The 15,286-nt window shown below is 53.0% G+C and overlaps 1 protein-coding gene across 1 annotated transcript in view; it reads left to right on the plus strand.

The window, feature by feature from the left end:
- Window positions 1-899: 899 nt before the first annotated feature.
- TTC7A (tetratricopeptide repeat domain 7A) overlaps window positions 900-15,286 on the plus strand; it is a 106,695-nt gene continuing 92,308 nt past the window's right edge. Inside the window, exons 1-3 of the mRNA XM_084791914.1 lie at window positions 900-1,402; window positions 9,541-9,704; window positions 12,462-12,630. Coding sequence (XP_084648040.1) covers window positions 1,216-1,402; window positions 9,541-9,704; window positions 12,462-12,630 — 520 coding nt within the window. The 5' untranslated portion in view covers window positions 900-1,215. The remainder of the gene's footprint in view (window positions 1,403-9,540; window positions 9,705-12,461; window positions 12,631-15,286) is intronic.

Below are 15,286 nucleotides of genomic sequence, written 5' to 3' on the forward strand. Positions count from 1 at the left end.
AAAGCTTGCCTTCACCCTATCATCCTCGAAGGTTTTCGGACTGGGCCACACAAATGGGGTTTTTTTTGTTTGTTTGTTTTGTTTTGTTTTGTTTTTTCAGTGTTGGCTGTCGTTTGAGTGACACTCTCAACTCCGTTGCAGGACTTGACAACTCCAGTTTCATCCAGGGCTGAGTCACGAAACTAGCCTTCAAGCCCGGAGAGTCCTGGCTCCTCCTTCCAAGCTCCGCACCCCGGTCCTTTGAACTTGTGGGCACTACTTGCCTTAGAGCCAAACTGAGCGGAGTCAGTCTTTAGACGCCGAAATGTAGTGGCAGTAAGTGGAAACGCTGCTGAGATCCTCTTTTAGTACCCAGAGTAGGGACCCCAGTGGAAAGAGGAGTCCGATAGTTAAAACAAACAAATAAACCAAGCCCTCTTGGAGCTGGAGACCTCCGATGAGCCTAGGGACTCGGCCCTGCGGGCTCGTCCTCAGCCCCGGCGGGCGCAGCGCGCTGCTTCCAGCCAGGATGCCCAGGAGCTCCCGGCTAGTGCTGCCCTTGCCGGCCGCTCCTCGGATTTGTGACGTGCGGCAAGCTGTGGCAGTGACGGGGTCACCACACAAAGCCGGGCGGTCCGGGCGCAGGACCCCAGGCCGAGAGTCCCGACGGGATGGGGAGGGAACAGGGAACGAGGCGGCTCCGGGAGCCCGGGCTCCCCGCAGCATTAAAGTGAGCTCCCAGCCGGCGGCTGGGGGCCGGCGGAGGGCGGGCCGCGATCGCCCGGCGCGCGCTTGGCTGCTGTGGCCTCGCGGGCTGCCCGCGCGCCTGGCCCGGCGGGGGATAGCCACGCCCCATTGGGGGTGGAGCCGCGGCCCCGGGAGGCTCGGCAGCTGGAGACGCCCGGGCCCGGGGCGGGGGCTGTGGCAGCAGCTGCAGCAGCGGCGGCGGCAGCAGCGGCAGGAGCTGCTGCAGCAGCGGCGGAGGCTGCTTCAGGACGCCTTAGGGTCGAGCAGCCGCAGCCCGAGTCGAGAGGCTCTGGGCGGTGCGCCGGGCGCTGCCGGTGTTGCTGCTGCTGCGGACCACCAGCCGCCACCGGAGCCCTCACTGCCGCCGGGGCCCCGGATGCCGTCTACACTGCGGTCGACGCTGCCGGAGAGTGCGCCTCAGCCTGGACGCCGCCCCCGGCCTGGTCTCCACTTCCTCGCCGCACCTTCCATGACAGCTCCCGCTCGAAGATGGCTGCGAAGGGCGCGTACAGCTCCCACCTGAAGGTGGAGAGCGAGATGGAGCGCTGCCGCGCTGAGGGCCACTGGGACCGCATGTTCGAGCTAGTCCGGCATCTGCAGACGCTGGGCATTTCCGGCGGCGGCGGTAGCAACCGGCGAAGCAGCCCGAGCGGCAGGTTCATCTCTCTGGACACGGGTGAGTGAAGGAAGGCAGGTTCGCTGGCAGCAAGCGCGCGAAAGCACCGCCTCCTCCAGGAAGAGCGACTCGACCGACCTTCTCTCCGGAGCCGGCGCTGGGCGCTACCCTCCCGCTTGCCGTGGCAGTTAGGAAAGTCCTTCTGTCCCAAGAGAGAAATCGCGTGCAGATTGGGTGTTTGAATAGGAGAGGAAAAGCACGTGCTCTCTGTCTTTAAGGTCATGTGGGTAACCCTACGGTGAGATGGGGGTTTCCGTAGGTATCAGAGAAGTGCATTGGACCGGACTCTTGCCTCCCTAAACTGCCTAAAGTCCCTCATGCTGAGTTTGTGCCTCTAATTTTCCCCTCAAACTTGACCGCCAAGCTCTGCCCACAGCTGGCTTTGACCGAGGCATGTTGAGCACTGTGTAGGTCGGAAAAGAGGCGGGCGAGCCTCGGTTTCTTCACCAGTGGCGGACACTGGCCCCATCCAGTCCCGGCAGTCTGTGGCTTTAGCAGTAGGGCTGGTTTAGCTGGGCTTCGGCTCTTGTGCTGGGGCGGGGAAAACACCCTACTGGGGCGGAGGGAGAACCCCACCCAGTCTCCAGCCCCAGATCCTGTTTCGGGTGTCTTGCTCTGTGCCTTGAGAGAGGTTCAGAGCCCCCTCCTCCCGCGTACACACTCTCCTTTTTCGAGGCAGAGAGTAAGTTGATATATAAAGAGTTTCCCAAAAACCACCCAGGCCAGGACGCCTCTGTGGGAGAGATGAAATGATTCTAGTAATAGCAATATTGTGCTTACTGTGTGTCAGGCAAGTCCTCAGGACTGAAATCAAGTCCTTACAGCTTCTCCTGTTCGCTGTACTTTATAGGTAACCAACTTTAACATCTAGCCAATAAGTTGTGAAATCTTTTCGGTTGTGCCGTGCTCTCAAAGATGCATTCATGCCCTTGCAGCGCACCCACTGGGGTAGGAGGCAGGATGGTGGGCGCGGGGTAGCGCTCAGAAGAAGGCCAGGGGGCTTCGGAGAAGCGGCAGACCTTGCAACGGACCTGCCCTGCCCCAAGGGCAAACAAAGTGTTTGTTTGCTCAAGGAAAGTCCTGGATGCAGGGATCCCTAGAGGGCCAAGGGCCAAGAGGTCGGGCATGGCAGTGGGGTCAGTTGGCGGAACCCCGACAGACAATTTGCAGCAATCCCCTCCCGCGGGGCTGGTTCAGGTGGGACTGCGAATTGAAGCACACAGGTGTTCGTGTCTGGGGAAGGTGTGGGAATCTGAGGTTGGCTCCACAGAGCAAGGTGCCTGGCGGGACAGGAAGCAGGAAGCAGGACCTCCTTCCATCCGCACGGGGTCTGCTTTTCCTAAGCTGTTCTTTAGAGCTTCCAGCGAGGCCCATCCCTTGGCTAATCAGTATCCCAGGAGGAAAAGGTTCAGGGAGCCAAAAAGGAAAGGGAAGAATGGATTCAAAGGTGGACTTTAAAATCAGATGGCAGGCCTGCTGAGCACATCACGCCCCGTGCAAGTCCTGCCACCTGGGGGAGGCCAACCTGGGCTGTGTCTGTATTGGTGAAATTCTTTCTCAAAAAACCTCCACAAGTAGGGGGACAGAGCTAAGTGGTGGGGTCCCTGGGTCTGATAATCACCGCCAACAGAAAACTTGTAGGGCTTCTCCGATTCTCAATGTGCTCACCCAATGTGAGGTGACAGCGAAGGTAGAATATAAAGCCACGCTTCCCAAACCTGATCGGGCTCACCTTCTAGGGAACACCATTGGGAAACATGGGCACAGCGTCTATTAAGTTCCTATTAATAACCCAGGGAGGAGGGCAGGAGCTTTCGCCTCATCTTTGATGTGAGGAGACACCAAGGTGCAGAGGTCACATAATGGGCACATTGGAAGAGCTTCGGTTCATTCCTGCAAGCTGGCACTCGTGGTAGAGTACGGGCCTGGAGCTTGAGTTGTCTTTCATCAGGAGCTAACCCGTACAGACAGGGAGACTGACCAGTAAAACCAGACGGTCTCCTCCGCTTCGCTCTGTGGGTGATTTCTCTCTCGTTGTTAATCCAGTACACAATCCCAACTACACACACATATACACATGTGTACATGTGCATGTGCACACACACACACACACATACACACACACACACACATACACACACACAGCAACAAGAGGAAATAAAACAATAGTGCTCAGGGCTGCAAGAACGTTTTGGGATTGACTGCTGTTTCTTTTTCTCTGGATTCCATAGTTACTCAGAGAGTAGGAACCTCTTTTGGGAAAATATAGTGTTGGTGCTCATCCCCCTAACTGGAACCTAGGAAGGGGATTTTTTTTGGGGGGAGTGGGGTGGATGTGATGGCGCACACCTTTAGTCTCAGCGCCAGGGAGGAAGATAGAGACAGGCAGGTGGATCTCTATGAGTTCAAAGCCAGCCTGGTCTACATAGTGAGACTGACCAAAAAAAGAAAAAAGGATTTATCTTTTTTGTTTTCTCCTCCCCTCTGTGTTGCCCTGGCTGGCTTAGATTTGCTTTGTAGACCAGGCTGGCCTTGAACTCACAGAGATCCACCTGCCTCTGCCTCCCCAAGTGCTGGGATTAACAGGTGTGCGCAGCTCTGCCTGGCTTTATCTTTAATTATGTGTAAATGTGCATGCGGCTGAGTGTGCCTTAGTGAATGTGCCCACGGAGGCCAGAAGAAGCTGTTGGGTCTCCTAGTTACAGGGGATTGTGAGTTGTTTGACGTGGGTGCTGGGAAGTAAACACTGGGTCCCTGCAAACTCAGCACTATCTCCAGCCTAGAAGATTCTTCAACCCTCACCTGACCTGTCAGACTGTTACAATAGGTGAGTGACCTGGAGGTGACCTAATGTGGAAAAGGGCAGAAGGTACTAAGACTAAGAGAGGGGGGCTGAACCCCAGGGACCCTCATTTTCCAGAGGTCCTGAGGTCCTGCTGTGTCAGAGCTTTCTGTAGAGACTTAGGGTGGCCTCAGAACATAGACCCCAGGAGGTGCAGGGAGTGAGGAGCTGGCTCCTGGGCGGCTTGGTTGAAGGAACAGATGCTGACACAGAACAACCCCAGGCCTTTTTCCTGTCAGAATAGGCGCCTGTGTGTGTTCTTCAAACTCACATCCGGTGTTGAGTTGGTGAGCGTGGAAGAGGGGAAGTTCAGGGCACAGCCTGTGGCTATGAGGTTTGGTCCGTGTGAAAACAAAACTGGCCCGGTATTTTGATTTGATTTTTTAAACAGCTTTTCTCCTTTCTTTCTTTCTTTCTTTCTTTTTTCCTTTGGTTTTTGGTTTTCTGAAATAAGGTTTCTCTGTGTAGCCTTGGCTGTCCTGGACTCACTTTGTAGACCAGGCTGGCCTCGAACCCACAGTGATCTGCCTGCCTCTGCCTCCCCAAGAGCTGGGATTACAGGCGTGCACCACCTTGCCCAGCTCCATTACTTTTATTTTATTTGAAAGGCAGGTGTCCTTGAGCCAGAGCCTTCACGTGGAAGTCAAGAGACCAGCTTGCAAGAAGTCAGTTTTTCTTTCCACCGTTCAGGTTCAGATTGTGAGGCAAGGTGAAAAGTTTTTGCTTTAGCTGCCTGGAGGCCATCCAGTATTTTAATTCTGTTAACACTTCATTAGAAAACATTTACAGAATACTTTAAGAAAAAAAAAGAAGAAGAAAGCATATCTGTTATCAGTCAGCTTCAATGGTTATGAACTAATGAATAATCATTAAAAAATTAACTTCCATTTTCGTGTGTGTGTGTACAACTTGTAGGTGTCAGTTTTCTGCTCCCAACATGTGGGTGCTGGGGATCAGTTTGACAGGCTTGGGGACCAGTGCCTTTACTTGCTAAGCCTTCTTGATGAATCTGGCGAGCAATCTTTTTCAGGCTGTTCCTCAGCCCACTGCCCTCCCATGCTTTACTATTTCAGTATGCATTTATGAAATAAGAACCCATGAAAAGTATAACCACTACACCATAATTGTTGCTCAAACCCACCATCTTTTGGTTTTGTTTTGTTTTTTTTTTTTTCAGCTGAGTGGTTTGTTTCTTCAAGCGGGAAGATTGCCTTAAACATAGCTGCAGTTTAAGTGTCTGAGGCAGGGTAGTCTCCCTTACCTCTCCTCCCAAAGCCCATGCTTGGAAGGCTTCAGTCACTGCTAGCCTTTGGGGACAGAAGCCACAGAAATTCCTTTGCCAATTTGATGTGGAGGAGGGACAGGGCTGACTTGACCCACACTTCCTACCTTCAAATGGGCGCGTGGGTTTTCCAAATCAAAGGCTGGACAGAAGAGACGATGGGACCTGCCCCTTGAGAGCTCAAGAGGCCTGAGAGGAAAGTAGCTGCCACAGGCCTTCAGAGGAGGTCAGAAGTCAGGGGAGGAGATGTGATGGCCACGCAGGGAAACCTGCTTGCCTCTGCTAATTGCAGGTGCTGGGTGGGGCTGCCATGGGGCTGACTAGAAGACTTCTTCATAGCCCTGACAAGAGAGGCTGAATCCTCTGGCCCAGGCCTGGACAGGGGTGTGCTTATCCACCCAGACTCTTAACAACTGAACATTTAGGTCTTGGAATTCCCAGGTGCCCTTTAGTTTCATAGATTCATCAGTGGAGAACAGTGGGGGGGGGCAGGGGCGGAGTAAGAAGGAGGGGGATTGAACAAAGGAAATAAAATGATGGTCTGCTAAACCAACAGATTTGGTAGAGGGATATTGGGAGGGAGGAAGCCACCCTGAGAGGGACCGGAAGGAAGAGTAGGCAGGCAGCCAGAGGGGTTGGAGGTGTGACTCTGGTAGAAGCTTCTTGAGGATCAACCCTTAGCACCACACACAAAAGCAGTGCTGCCCACCCTTGCAGTGAAGGGAGAGCCGCTCACCCTGCTGTGGGGCTTACTGCTAGCTTTCCCCTTCATCGCAGACTGTAGACCATTTCTGAAACTATCAGAGGCCAGCAAGGTAGCTCAGGGGCTAAAGGTGCTTGCTGGCAAGCCTGCCAACCTAGGGTCCATCCTGTACCCACATGGTGAGAGGTGAGAATCAATAGACTCCTTACAGAGTGACCTTTGACCTCTAGAAGCCAGACATGGCCACTGGGGCACCCTGGCCCATGAGTAACACGTCAGTGTCAGTGTTTACATCTTGTTTTCTTTCCTTATCAAGAGCTCTGCTGTGAGAGAGATGCAGGAGAGGTATTCTTGTCTGCCTGGGTTGCAGTTGTTACCGCTCTTGGTCACTGCCCTAACAAGGTCACTAACCTTCATGACCTGTGATACGGGACTGCTATCTACCTTTCGTGGCTGTGAAGGTTAAATAAGACTACGTAATAAAATGCCTGGCACTTAGTAGGCCCACTACAAATATCAGTGTCACCTTCACAGTTCTGGTCCCTTGGAGCTTAGAGCAGTGCTCGTCAAACAGACTTCAGAGAAGGGAGAGGTTTTGGTTAAGTCTCTTCACCTGCTCTGATGCTTACTTACCCAAGAAAGGAAGGAAGGAAGGAAGGAAGGAAGGAAGGAAGGAAGGAAGGAAGGAAGGAAGAATATAGTTCTGCTTGCTCTTTCAGATTTTTTTTTTTAAAGCATCCGACTCAGCCAGCTCAACAGTGCTTTGTCTAGTATCCACACGTGCACTTAGTCTTCATGCACGTGGAGGAGGTGCCACAAGCCAAAACCTGCCCTGGTGCACACCACCCTGGCAGCATGGGTTCAGAGGGCGCTCAAGGAGCAAAGCAAGTTTCTTTTGGCATGAAAAGTAACTGGATGGTGTGGGGGCGGGGATGGGCAGGAGCTCTGGGAGGGCTAGGTAAACCCAACAAGCCTCCTGACACGTGGCCACTCAAGGGGCGAAGGGGCGGGACCCTGTGACCCTCCCACTGGAGGAGCCTTGGGAGGGACACTGGTCCCTAGTGCTGTCTTGGAACCCTGCTGTGGGTTTTACAAAGCAGAACCCTGAGCTAGAAACACAGCTCTGGGGAGAGCTGGTGGCGATGCATCCATCCCAGACATCCGCCTCTTTTCCCAGCTGAGATTTGGAAATGAAGGTCACTTTGCAGGCCTGGGTTGGTTTACATTTTATTTTTGAGCAGGTAGCATATTCATGTAGTTCAAACCTATATTGCCAAAGTACAAGAGTGGAAAGGCCTGCTGTGTTTCCAGCCTGTTCGGAGGGGTGTGTGGAGGGGATGGGGGTGGGGGGTGTGTGTGTGGCGTGTGTGTGCATGTGTGTGTCTCTGTGTGTATCTGTCTGTCTGTGTCTGTGTGTGTCCTCTGTCACGTGCATGAAGAAACATAATGGTTTATGACTGCAGGCACCATGGTGCACACTGCTTTTTTTCCTTCCTGCCTTCTCTTTTTCTTATATGCAACAAGGTCTCAGAAAGTAGCCCCAGCTGGTCTGAAACTGACTATTTTGATTAGGCTAGCCTGGACCTTGCAGAGATCTGATTCTGCCATTGGGGTTAAAGGGGTGTCACTACCATGACCAGCTGCTCACTCTGCTTCCTTCCTTCCTTCCTTCCTTCCTTCCTTCCTTCCTTCCAAGACAGGGGCTCACCATGTCACTCTGGCAGGTCTTGACCAGGGTGGTCTGTCTGTCTCTTCCTCTCTCTGCTTTGTTACCAATTTAACTTGAAGTTCCTTCCACAGCTACACATACAGAGCATCCTCAGCCCATTTTGTGGCTGCAGGGTGTCCCTCCTCGTGCACATACGGATATTTTTTTCTAGTATAAGTGTTGCTGAGTGAGGAATTAGAAGGTTGGTTTACACATGTGCAAGACCATCTGTAGGATGTTGCCAAGTAGCCCCTTCTAGAAGCTTTCTTCAACTTACCCGCCGTCACGGGATGAGAGTTTGAAAGGGGGCGCTTTTATAGGCAAGCCTTCCAAATGTTCATTTTCAAAATCCGGATCTTGGTAGCAAAGGGTCTGATGATGCTTCCTCAGGGCAAACCATCCCAGGCCTGTGTGGCTGTGGGGCCTGCTCCTGTTGTTAGGGAGGGAGCACCCTCCCTCTCGGGAGGAGTGCAGTGTAGGGGACCTGGCCCCAAGACTGAACAGAAACAGCTGCAAGGAGCGAGGAGCATTGTGAAAAGATGGGGCTACGTCAATTCTGTAGTATCCTAGAGATAGCTCTGTTGGCTTCCTCTCGGGGGAGCTAGGGTGTCCCACTCACCAGACATAGGCACTCTGCTGACTAGTTCCTCATAGGGTGATGAGGCAGGCGGTGAGGGCAGCCAGCGGAGTCTGTTAGACTTTAAGCTCTGCACACCAGACGCTTGCCTTCCCTGCAAGGTGGTGGTGGTGGTGGTGGTGGTGGTGGTGGTGGTGTCCCTCTGCCGCAGGTAGCAGGAATGTGGTAGTGACAAGGTTGGGATGTCATTGTGGTAGGGGGGGCACAATCAAGTAGTCTAAAGCTACTTGCCAGGTTATGAGGTTTGCAAATGAGCTCCTGTATGTGAGAGAACACTTGAAAAATAAAAGTGCTGGACAGAATCAGTGACTTGCCTTGTGACCCAAGAAACCATACATGAAACATCCACTCTTTGCTCTGACTCCTATGTCCCTCTGAGCCACACTAAGATGGACTCTGTCTCAAAAAACAAAAAACAAACAAAGATAGGACAAACACTAAGATGGACTCCCTCTCAAAAACCAAAAATACAAAGATGGAACAAATCGATTACACATGACCTTAGAAACTAGGAGGGTGTGAAATGGGCCATTGAGCCACACAATACAGTTTTCCTCTTTCATGGTTTGGCTGGGCGGTTTTATGTTTTTTGTTTTTTATTGTTTTTGGTTTTTCGAGACAGGGTTTCTCTTGTAGTCCTGGCTGTCCTGGGCTTGCTTTGTAGACCTGGCTGACCTCAAACTCACAGAGATCCATCCACCTGCCTCTGCCTCCCGAGTGCCGGGATTAAGACATGGGCCACCCAGCAGCAATTTCCCTTTTTAGGTGGGTTCTTGCTCCGTCACCCAGACTAGCTTAGAATTCCCTTCAGTCCTCAATGACTACTTATGTTTATGAAAATACATCCTTATCTTCTCAGACTTGAGCTGTTCGTGGGCTGCGTAGGGGCAGCTCTGGGCCCAGGATGGTAGGGCCCATACCATGTGTGTGTTCAAGGAGTCACGGGGTCCTCACCCTGTTTTTCAGATGATTTTGGGAAACTGCTGCTGGCGGAAGCTCTTCTGGAGCAGTGCTTGAAGGATAACCATGACAAAATAAAAGACTCCATCCCTTTGCTGGAGAAGAATGAGCACAGGCTGACAGAAGCCAGAGACCACCTGAGTAGCATCCTTAACAACGGGAAGCTGCCGGTGAGTCTCCAGGTTATCTCAGCTCCCCCCCCAAGGGTGGGGCGCAGCTGGCCTCTCCGGGCCCGCAGATGGATTCTTGTGTATCCCACGGGAGCTCTGATGGATGAGGAGACAGAGGTGGGGAAGGTAGTCCTGAGCTGCCTCCTCCTCTGATCCTGGCCCTGCGGTCTGGGTGATCCCTCAAGTCCAGCTAGCTCAGTTCTGAGGCGATCAGTCTGCCATCCGCTGGGCTCCGGAAGCGCAGCATCTCAATGATAATGTCTTTAGCCCCACTTGTGTGACCTGGGAGAGGCGACCACTAAACAAATGTGGCTCCATCTGCTGTGACATCTCACGGTCTGGTGGCCCCTGCTACTTCTTGGTGCAGATGCCTGAAGGACTGGAATGGGATGAAGGTTAGAGGAGAGCATCCACAGGCTCCACGCTCAGAGTGAAGTAGCTTCCTCTGTTCTTCCTTACGGGGCATCTCTGTGAACTCTTGGGACATAGGGGCAGACACACAGGTGGCTAAGAATCTGCACAGCAGGGGTGTCTTTATCTTAAGCTAAGGGATTCCTGTAGGCACCCTTCCCCTTGGCCAAGATGTGTGATTCTGACTGGTTAGGATGACGGATCGAAAAGACTTCAAATTCAGAGCCAGAGTAGCTGACTTTTTATTTTTTAAATAAATGCTTTTTTTTAATGTGCATTGGTATGAGAGTGTCAGATCCCTTGGAATTGGAGTTACAGACAGTTGTGAGCTGCCACGTGGGTGCTGGAAATTGAACCCCGGTCCTTCCGAAGAGCAGACAGTGCTCTTAGCCACTAAACCATCTCACCAGCCCATGACTCTTAATGTTACCAAGTGAAGACATTAGAAAAGCCACACTATTGCAGTGGGAAAATACGGTTACCTTTGCTCCATGAGAGAGAAAGACACTTTCACCATATGGTCCTTTGTGTCTCCCTCCCCCTCCCCCCAACTAATGGATTTCCTGTTGTAAACGGTCCTTAGTCCACTGGGATCTACCAGTGGCCACACCCATTCATCGTGCCCTGAATGTGCCCTTTCACCCTCACCTGTTCACGGTCTGTGTTTATTATACTTTTCTCAGGGGCAGTCCAGAGCTGTGTTCCCTTACCCTCTTGGTGTCTGTCCTTAGCCTGCTGGGATGGGAGGCAGGGATTGGGTGTTTTTATCTCTCCTTCATCCACAAGGAAGATGGAGCTGAGTATGGAGGACGTGAGCCTGTAGCTTGAGACCATGACATGGAATGGCAAAGGCCCCACACAGCTCGCAAGCACTGTGCGCTGGATCCCTCTGGCGGGGTCTTGCCTGTGGCCCTGACTGAGGAAGTAGGTGGCTGATTGGAGGAAGTTAGCCAATGGTGTTAAAGGTGGTCGGAGAGAGCAGGAGAGCTGTGTATGGGCCTCTGTGAGGCATTGTGGGAACTTCACAGAAGGGAGCTTCCTGGGGCCTAGGGAGGCTTCCAGGAAAAGGTGGGGCTGAGGGAACAGGTGACGGTCTGGCCAGGCATAGGGACCAGTTCTGAGGGAGGGATAATTCTCCAAGGCCAGGGAGTAGTGGGCAGGAGAAGGGAAGGATGGCTTCCCTGGGGCTTGGCCTGGCCTCACCGTTTCTCTTACTTGGCCGCTTAGAAGGCAGATGATGAGAGTGGTGGAAGCTCCCTCTGAGATCACAGAACCTTGACCTAGCTACTCACTTGCAGACTGGGAAATTACCTCCAGCTAGTGGGAGTGGCTAGGGTTGGAACCAGAACTTCTCTTCACCTCCAGGGAGCTTTACAGTCGGCTGCTCTGTGCCCTCACCCAAGGGCAAAGGCCAGAGCCTGGCTTGATAGGCCTGCTGTGCACAAGGCTACAGCGAGAGCCCTCCAGAGCTAGGCGGCTGAGGGGGTGGGTGGTGGTGGTGGTGAAACCTTAAAGTAAAATAGACACACTCCCTTGGCTAGAGCTCAGGGCTGCTGCCCAGCCTGTTTAGCTCTGCCTCCCTTGGGCAGCAGTACTGGTGATTTGCTAAGGGACCTGGGCCAGGGCCAGGCAGGAGCAGCTGAGCTCCTAAGGAGGCTGTGAGAGACCTGAGTGGGTGGAGATGAGAGCAGGGTTTGGATTAGGTATTTGGGGCCTCCCTGGGGCTCTGCATTTAACCCTACTTCTGATGGGGCCAGTGACCCAGCAGGCCCTCCCCTCCTGCCCTCTGTCCTGCAAGGCTAATGTGGCTGCTCCCCCTTGCAAAAGTCCTGCTGCAGGGGTGTGGGTGTCAGCTTCAGGGTGAGCTTTTTCTAAAGCCTTTCACCTCATTTCTTTAATTTCCCCTAACACACACACACACACACACACTATATACACATACACTATACATACACATAAAATATGTATAAAATAAATTTTGGACTCTATAAAATTTGGCTCACTCCCTTTCTCCAAGTATTCAGAATCAGTGCTGATTTGGGGGTGTCAGCCTGCCTCAGAGCCTCATGAAGGCTTCAGGAGAGAGAGAAGACAGGGCGCAACCCTACAGCTCCCTGAAGTCACGGCAAGAAGCAATGAGAGACATCCTAAGCCTTTCGCTCAGAGCCACGGTAGAGGCTGTGGGTGCAGCGATGGAGGCGGTGGAGCACAGGCATCATGGAAGACTTCCTGGAGGAGGAGCGAGAGTTTCGAGCAGGGTCCTAGGCAAATCATGGCTTATGGCTCAGTCGGAGAGGGATGGGAACTTCGGAGCGAGAGCCTGCTAACGCATCTTTGTCCTTTCAGCCACAGTACATGTGTGAGGCCATGCTGATCCTGGGCAAGCTGCATTATGTGGAGGGCTCCTACCGGGACGCCGTCAGCATGTATGCCCGGGCTGGGATCGATGACATATCCGTGGAAAACAAGCCCCTGTACCAGATGCGGTTGCTTGCAGAGGCGTTCGTCATCAAAGGTATTTGTGCACAACTCTTTGCCCCCACCCACTCTGGTCTCAGGTGTCTAGAACGGCATGGCATCACAGGGCAGGGAGCAGCGTGTTGGCGGTGGGGCCTGCGAGGCAGTGTCCAGATAGAAACCCCAGGCCACGGCTACACAGTGCTGTTCGGGGAGCCTGCACAGGGCAGCCTGGTGCTCAACGGACAGTGGGCTCAGGTTCCGTCACCTGGGTTTTGTTGACAACTAGTTATCAAACTGGATGCCCGTGGGCAAACTGCCTCTTCACCTTTCTTGGCTTCAGTTGACTTCTTTGTAAAAGGAGGTTGGGATGCCAGCCCTTCAAGGCTTCTCATGACCAGCTGCGCTGTATAACCAGGGCAAGCGAACCTTAGCGGGTGTGCCCGCTCTTGTCGGGCCTGCTCTACTGACTGACACTGCTAGGATCAATCTGTTACTCCCCAGCTGTGGGGGGCCCCTGTTGTGAGGAGAGAGGGGGCTGCTGAGATCCAGTGATGTGGATGACTTCCTGTCCTTGAGGAGTTCCCAACTCTCCCGAGACAAAGAATGCTTTAGAAGAAACTCAGAGGGACAGGGTCAGTGAGAAAAATTTCATGAAGGGGACTGTTTTCCAGTTGTGTTGATAAGTGCGCACAGAGAGAGAGAGAGAGAGAGAGAGAGAGAGAGAGAGAGAGGAGAGAGCTGTTTGAACATCTCTCTATTCCAGTAAAATCAACCCTCAGAGAAAAGTCTGGAAAAGCCACCTGTACTCGGATTGCGATTGGGTGCCCGGCCCTGGTAGAGGAGGTGGTACTCCACACTAGTAAATTGAGGCCTGGAGAAGAAATGCCCCTTGCACAAACGTACCCATTTGAAGCGAGGAACAGAACCCCCACTGTGTGGTGCTGGCACTGGAAAATGTGTGTGTTCCCTCCCTCTCTTAACACAGACACAGTCCTCTGTGGGCTGAGGTCCTCAAAGAGTGACAGTGACACCTGGGGAGGACCTGTGTCTGGCAGGCTGGGTCCTGACGTCCCTGAGTCCCCTCCCTATCAAGTCCACATTGCCAACCAAGTCAGTTTCCCTGGACAGGTGCCCACCTGGTAGGGTCCTCCTCTGCTTCCTCACCTCCCTCTACCCGTGGCGCAGGCCAGTCTTGGGAAGTGCTCATTTTTCAGGGCTCAGCTCTTTGGGGTCTCTGGGATATCTTGAGCTGAATGTCTTCTTTGGGGGGTTCCTTTTCAGTCCTCTCTCCTGTCAGCCTTGCTCAGTACATATTATTCTCTGTGTCCTGCTCTCCGCTCTCTCCAGCATGCCTCCAGCTGGTGGTCAGAGGTCCTGCCAGGGAGGTAAGGATCCGGCATTGCTCGTGCGTGGGCTGCTCGGCTGCAGGCTGTGCTGGCTCCCCCATCCCTCAGTGAGTGCACGTGTCCCACCCCAGCCTGTCACCTGACTCCTCTCTGCTTGTCCTCCCTGTCCTGTTGCAGTGACCATACCTGCTGCTTGGCATGCTGGGGTTTGCCTGAGCCTGAGTGTGCTTGAGGCTGCGCGCAAGGCATCGGTATGTGCATGCTCTGACTTAACTGCGTCAGTGGGATCTGGTGGGCTTCTTCCTTCACCCAGAGGGCACAAAAGGAGATGGGGGACAGTTGGTTTTGGGACTGGCTTCAGGTGAGAGCATGAGGGTAGTGACAGCAGGAGCCCCGAGCTCACAGAATAATGAAATAATAGCTGTTATAGCCTCACCTGAACCTGCAGACCCCTGAGTTAGTATTCTCTTCTTCCTATGTTACATATGAGGAGCTGAGGTTGCAGCAGGTAGCTCCTGCCTGAGCTCATAGCACGGGATTTGAACCTCTGGCTTAGTACTCAGAATTGTAAGTGGAAAGGAGTTACACCAGATCCCTGTGTTATAGATAAAACAAAACAAAACAAAACTGAGGCTTGTGGAAGGGAAGCCATTTACCCAGAATATTACTTAGCTTCTGTTGTGACTGGCATCCTCCATGTTCCAGGAGCCTCTAAAATTCTGCCTCTTTCTGCTTCAGGGTGACCTCTGAACAAGCCAGCCTGGTCCAGTTCCAGCGTTTCCTGATGTCAGGCTATAGCTTTCTTCTTTTTCCTTTGTGTGTGTGTGTGTGTGTGTGTGTGTGTGTGTGTGAGAGAGAGAGAGAGAGAGAGAGAGAGAGAGAGAGAGATGCGTGTATGTGGGTCGTCATCCCGCATGTATGTGGGGCTCTGAAGTTGATGTTGAGGCTCACCCTCAATTGCTCCTGCCTTATTCCTGGACGCAGAGGCACTTATGTGGGTTCTAGAGATCCAAACATTGGTCTTTGTGTTTGCACGGCAAGTCCTTCAACCACTGCAAATACCTCCCCAGCCCTAGACTTCACCTTGAAGCCCCTTTGGCAGTGGCGGTTCCGTTTGGTGCTACCCCGTGTACCCCTAGCTAAGAGGGAGAGGACAGAGCTGCTGTGTTAGTGGGAGCCTCAGCCTGGGAGACTTGATGGGGCCAAATGTGAGCTGCTGTTCTTTTCCTGGGGGGCAGGACAGGTTTCTGGTCCCTCCTTTCCCGTCTTCAAAGATGAGAGAGCATACCTAGCTAATCCTCTTTCCCTTTAGGGCAGAGGGACTTGCCAAGTGACCCTCAGAGCATCCCATAAGCACGTGAGCTA

The sequence above is a fragment of the Acomys minous genome, assembly GCF_964271855.1.
Source record: "Acomys minous genome assembly, chromosome: 8".
Taxonomy (NCBI): domain Eukaryota; kingdom Metazoa; phylum Chordata; class Mammalia; order Rodentia; family Muridae; genus Acomys; species Acomys minous.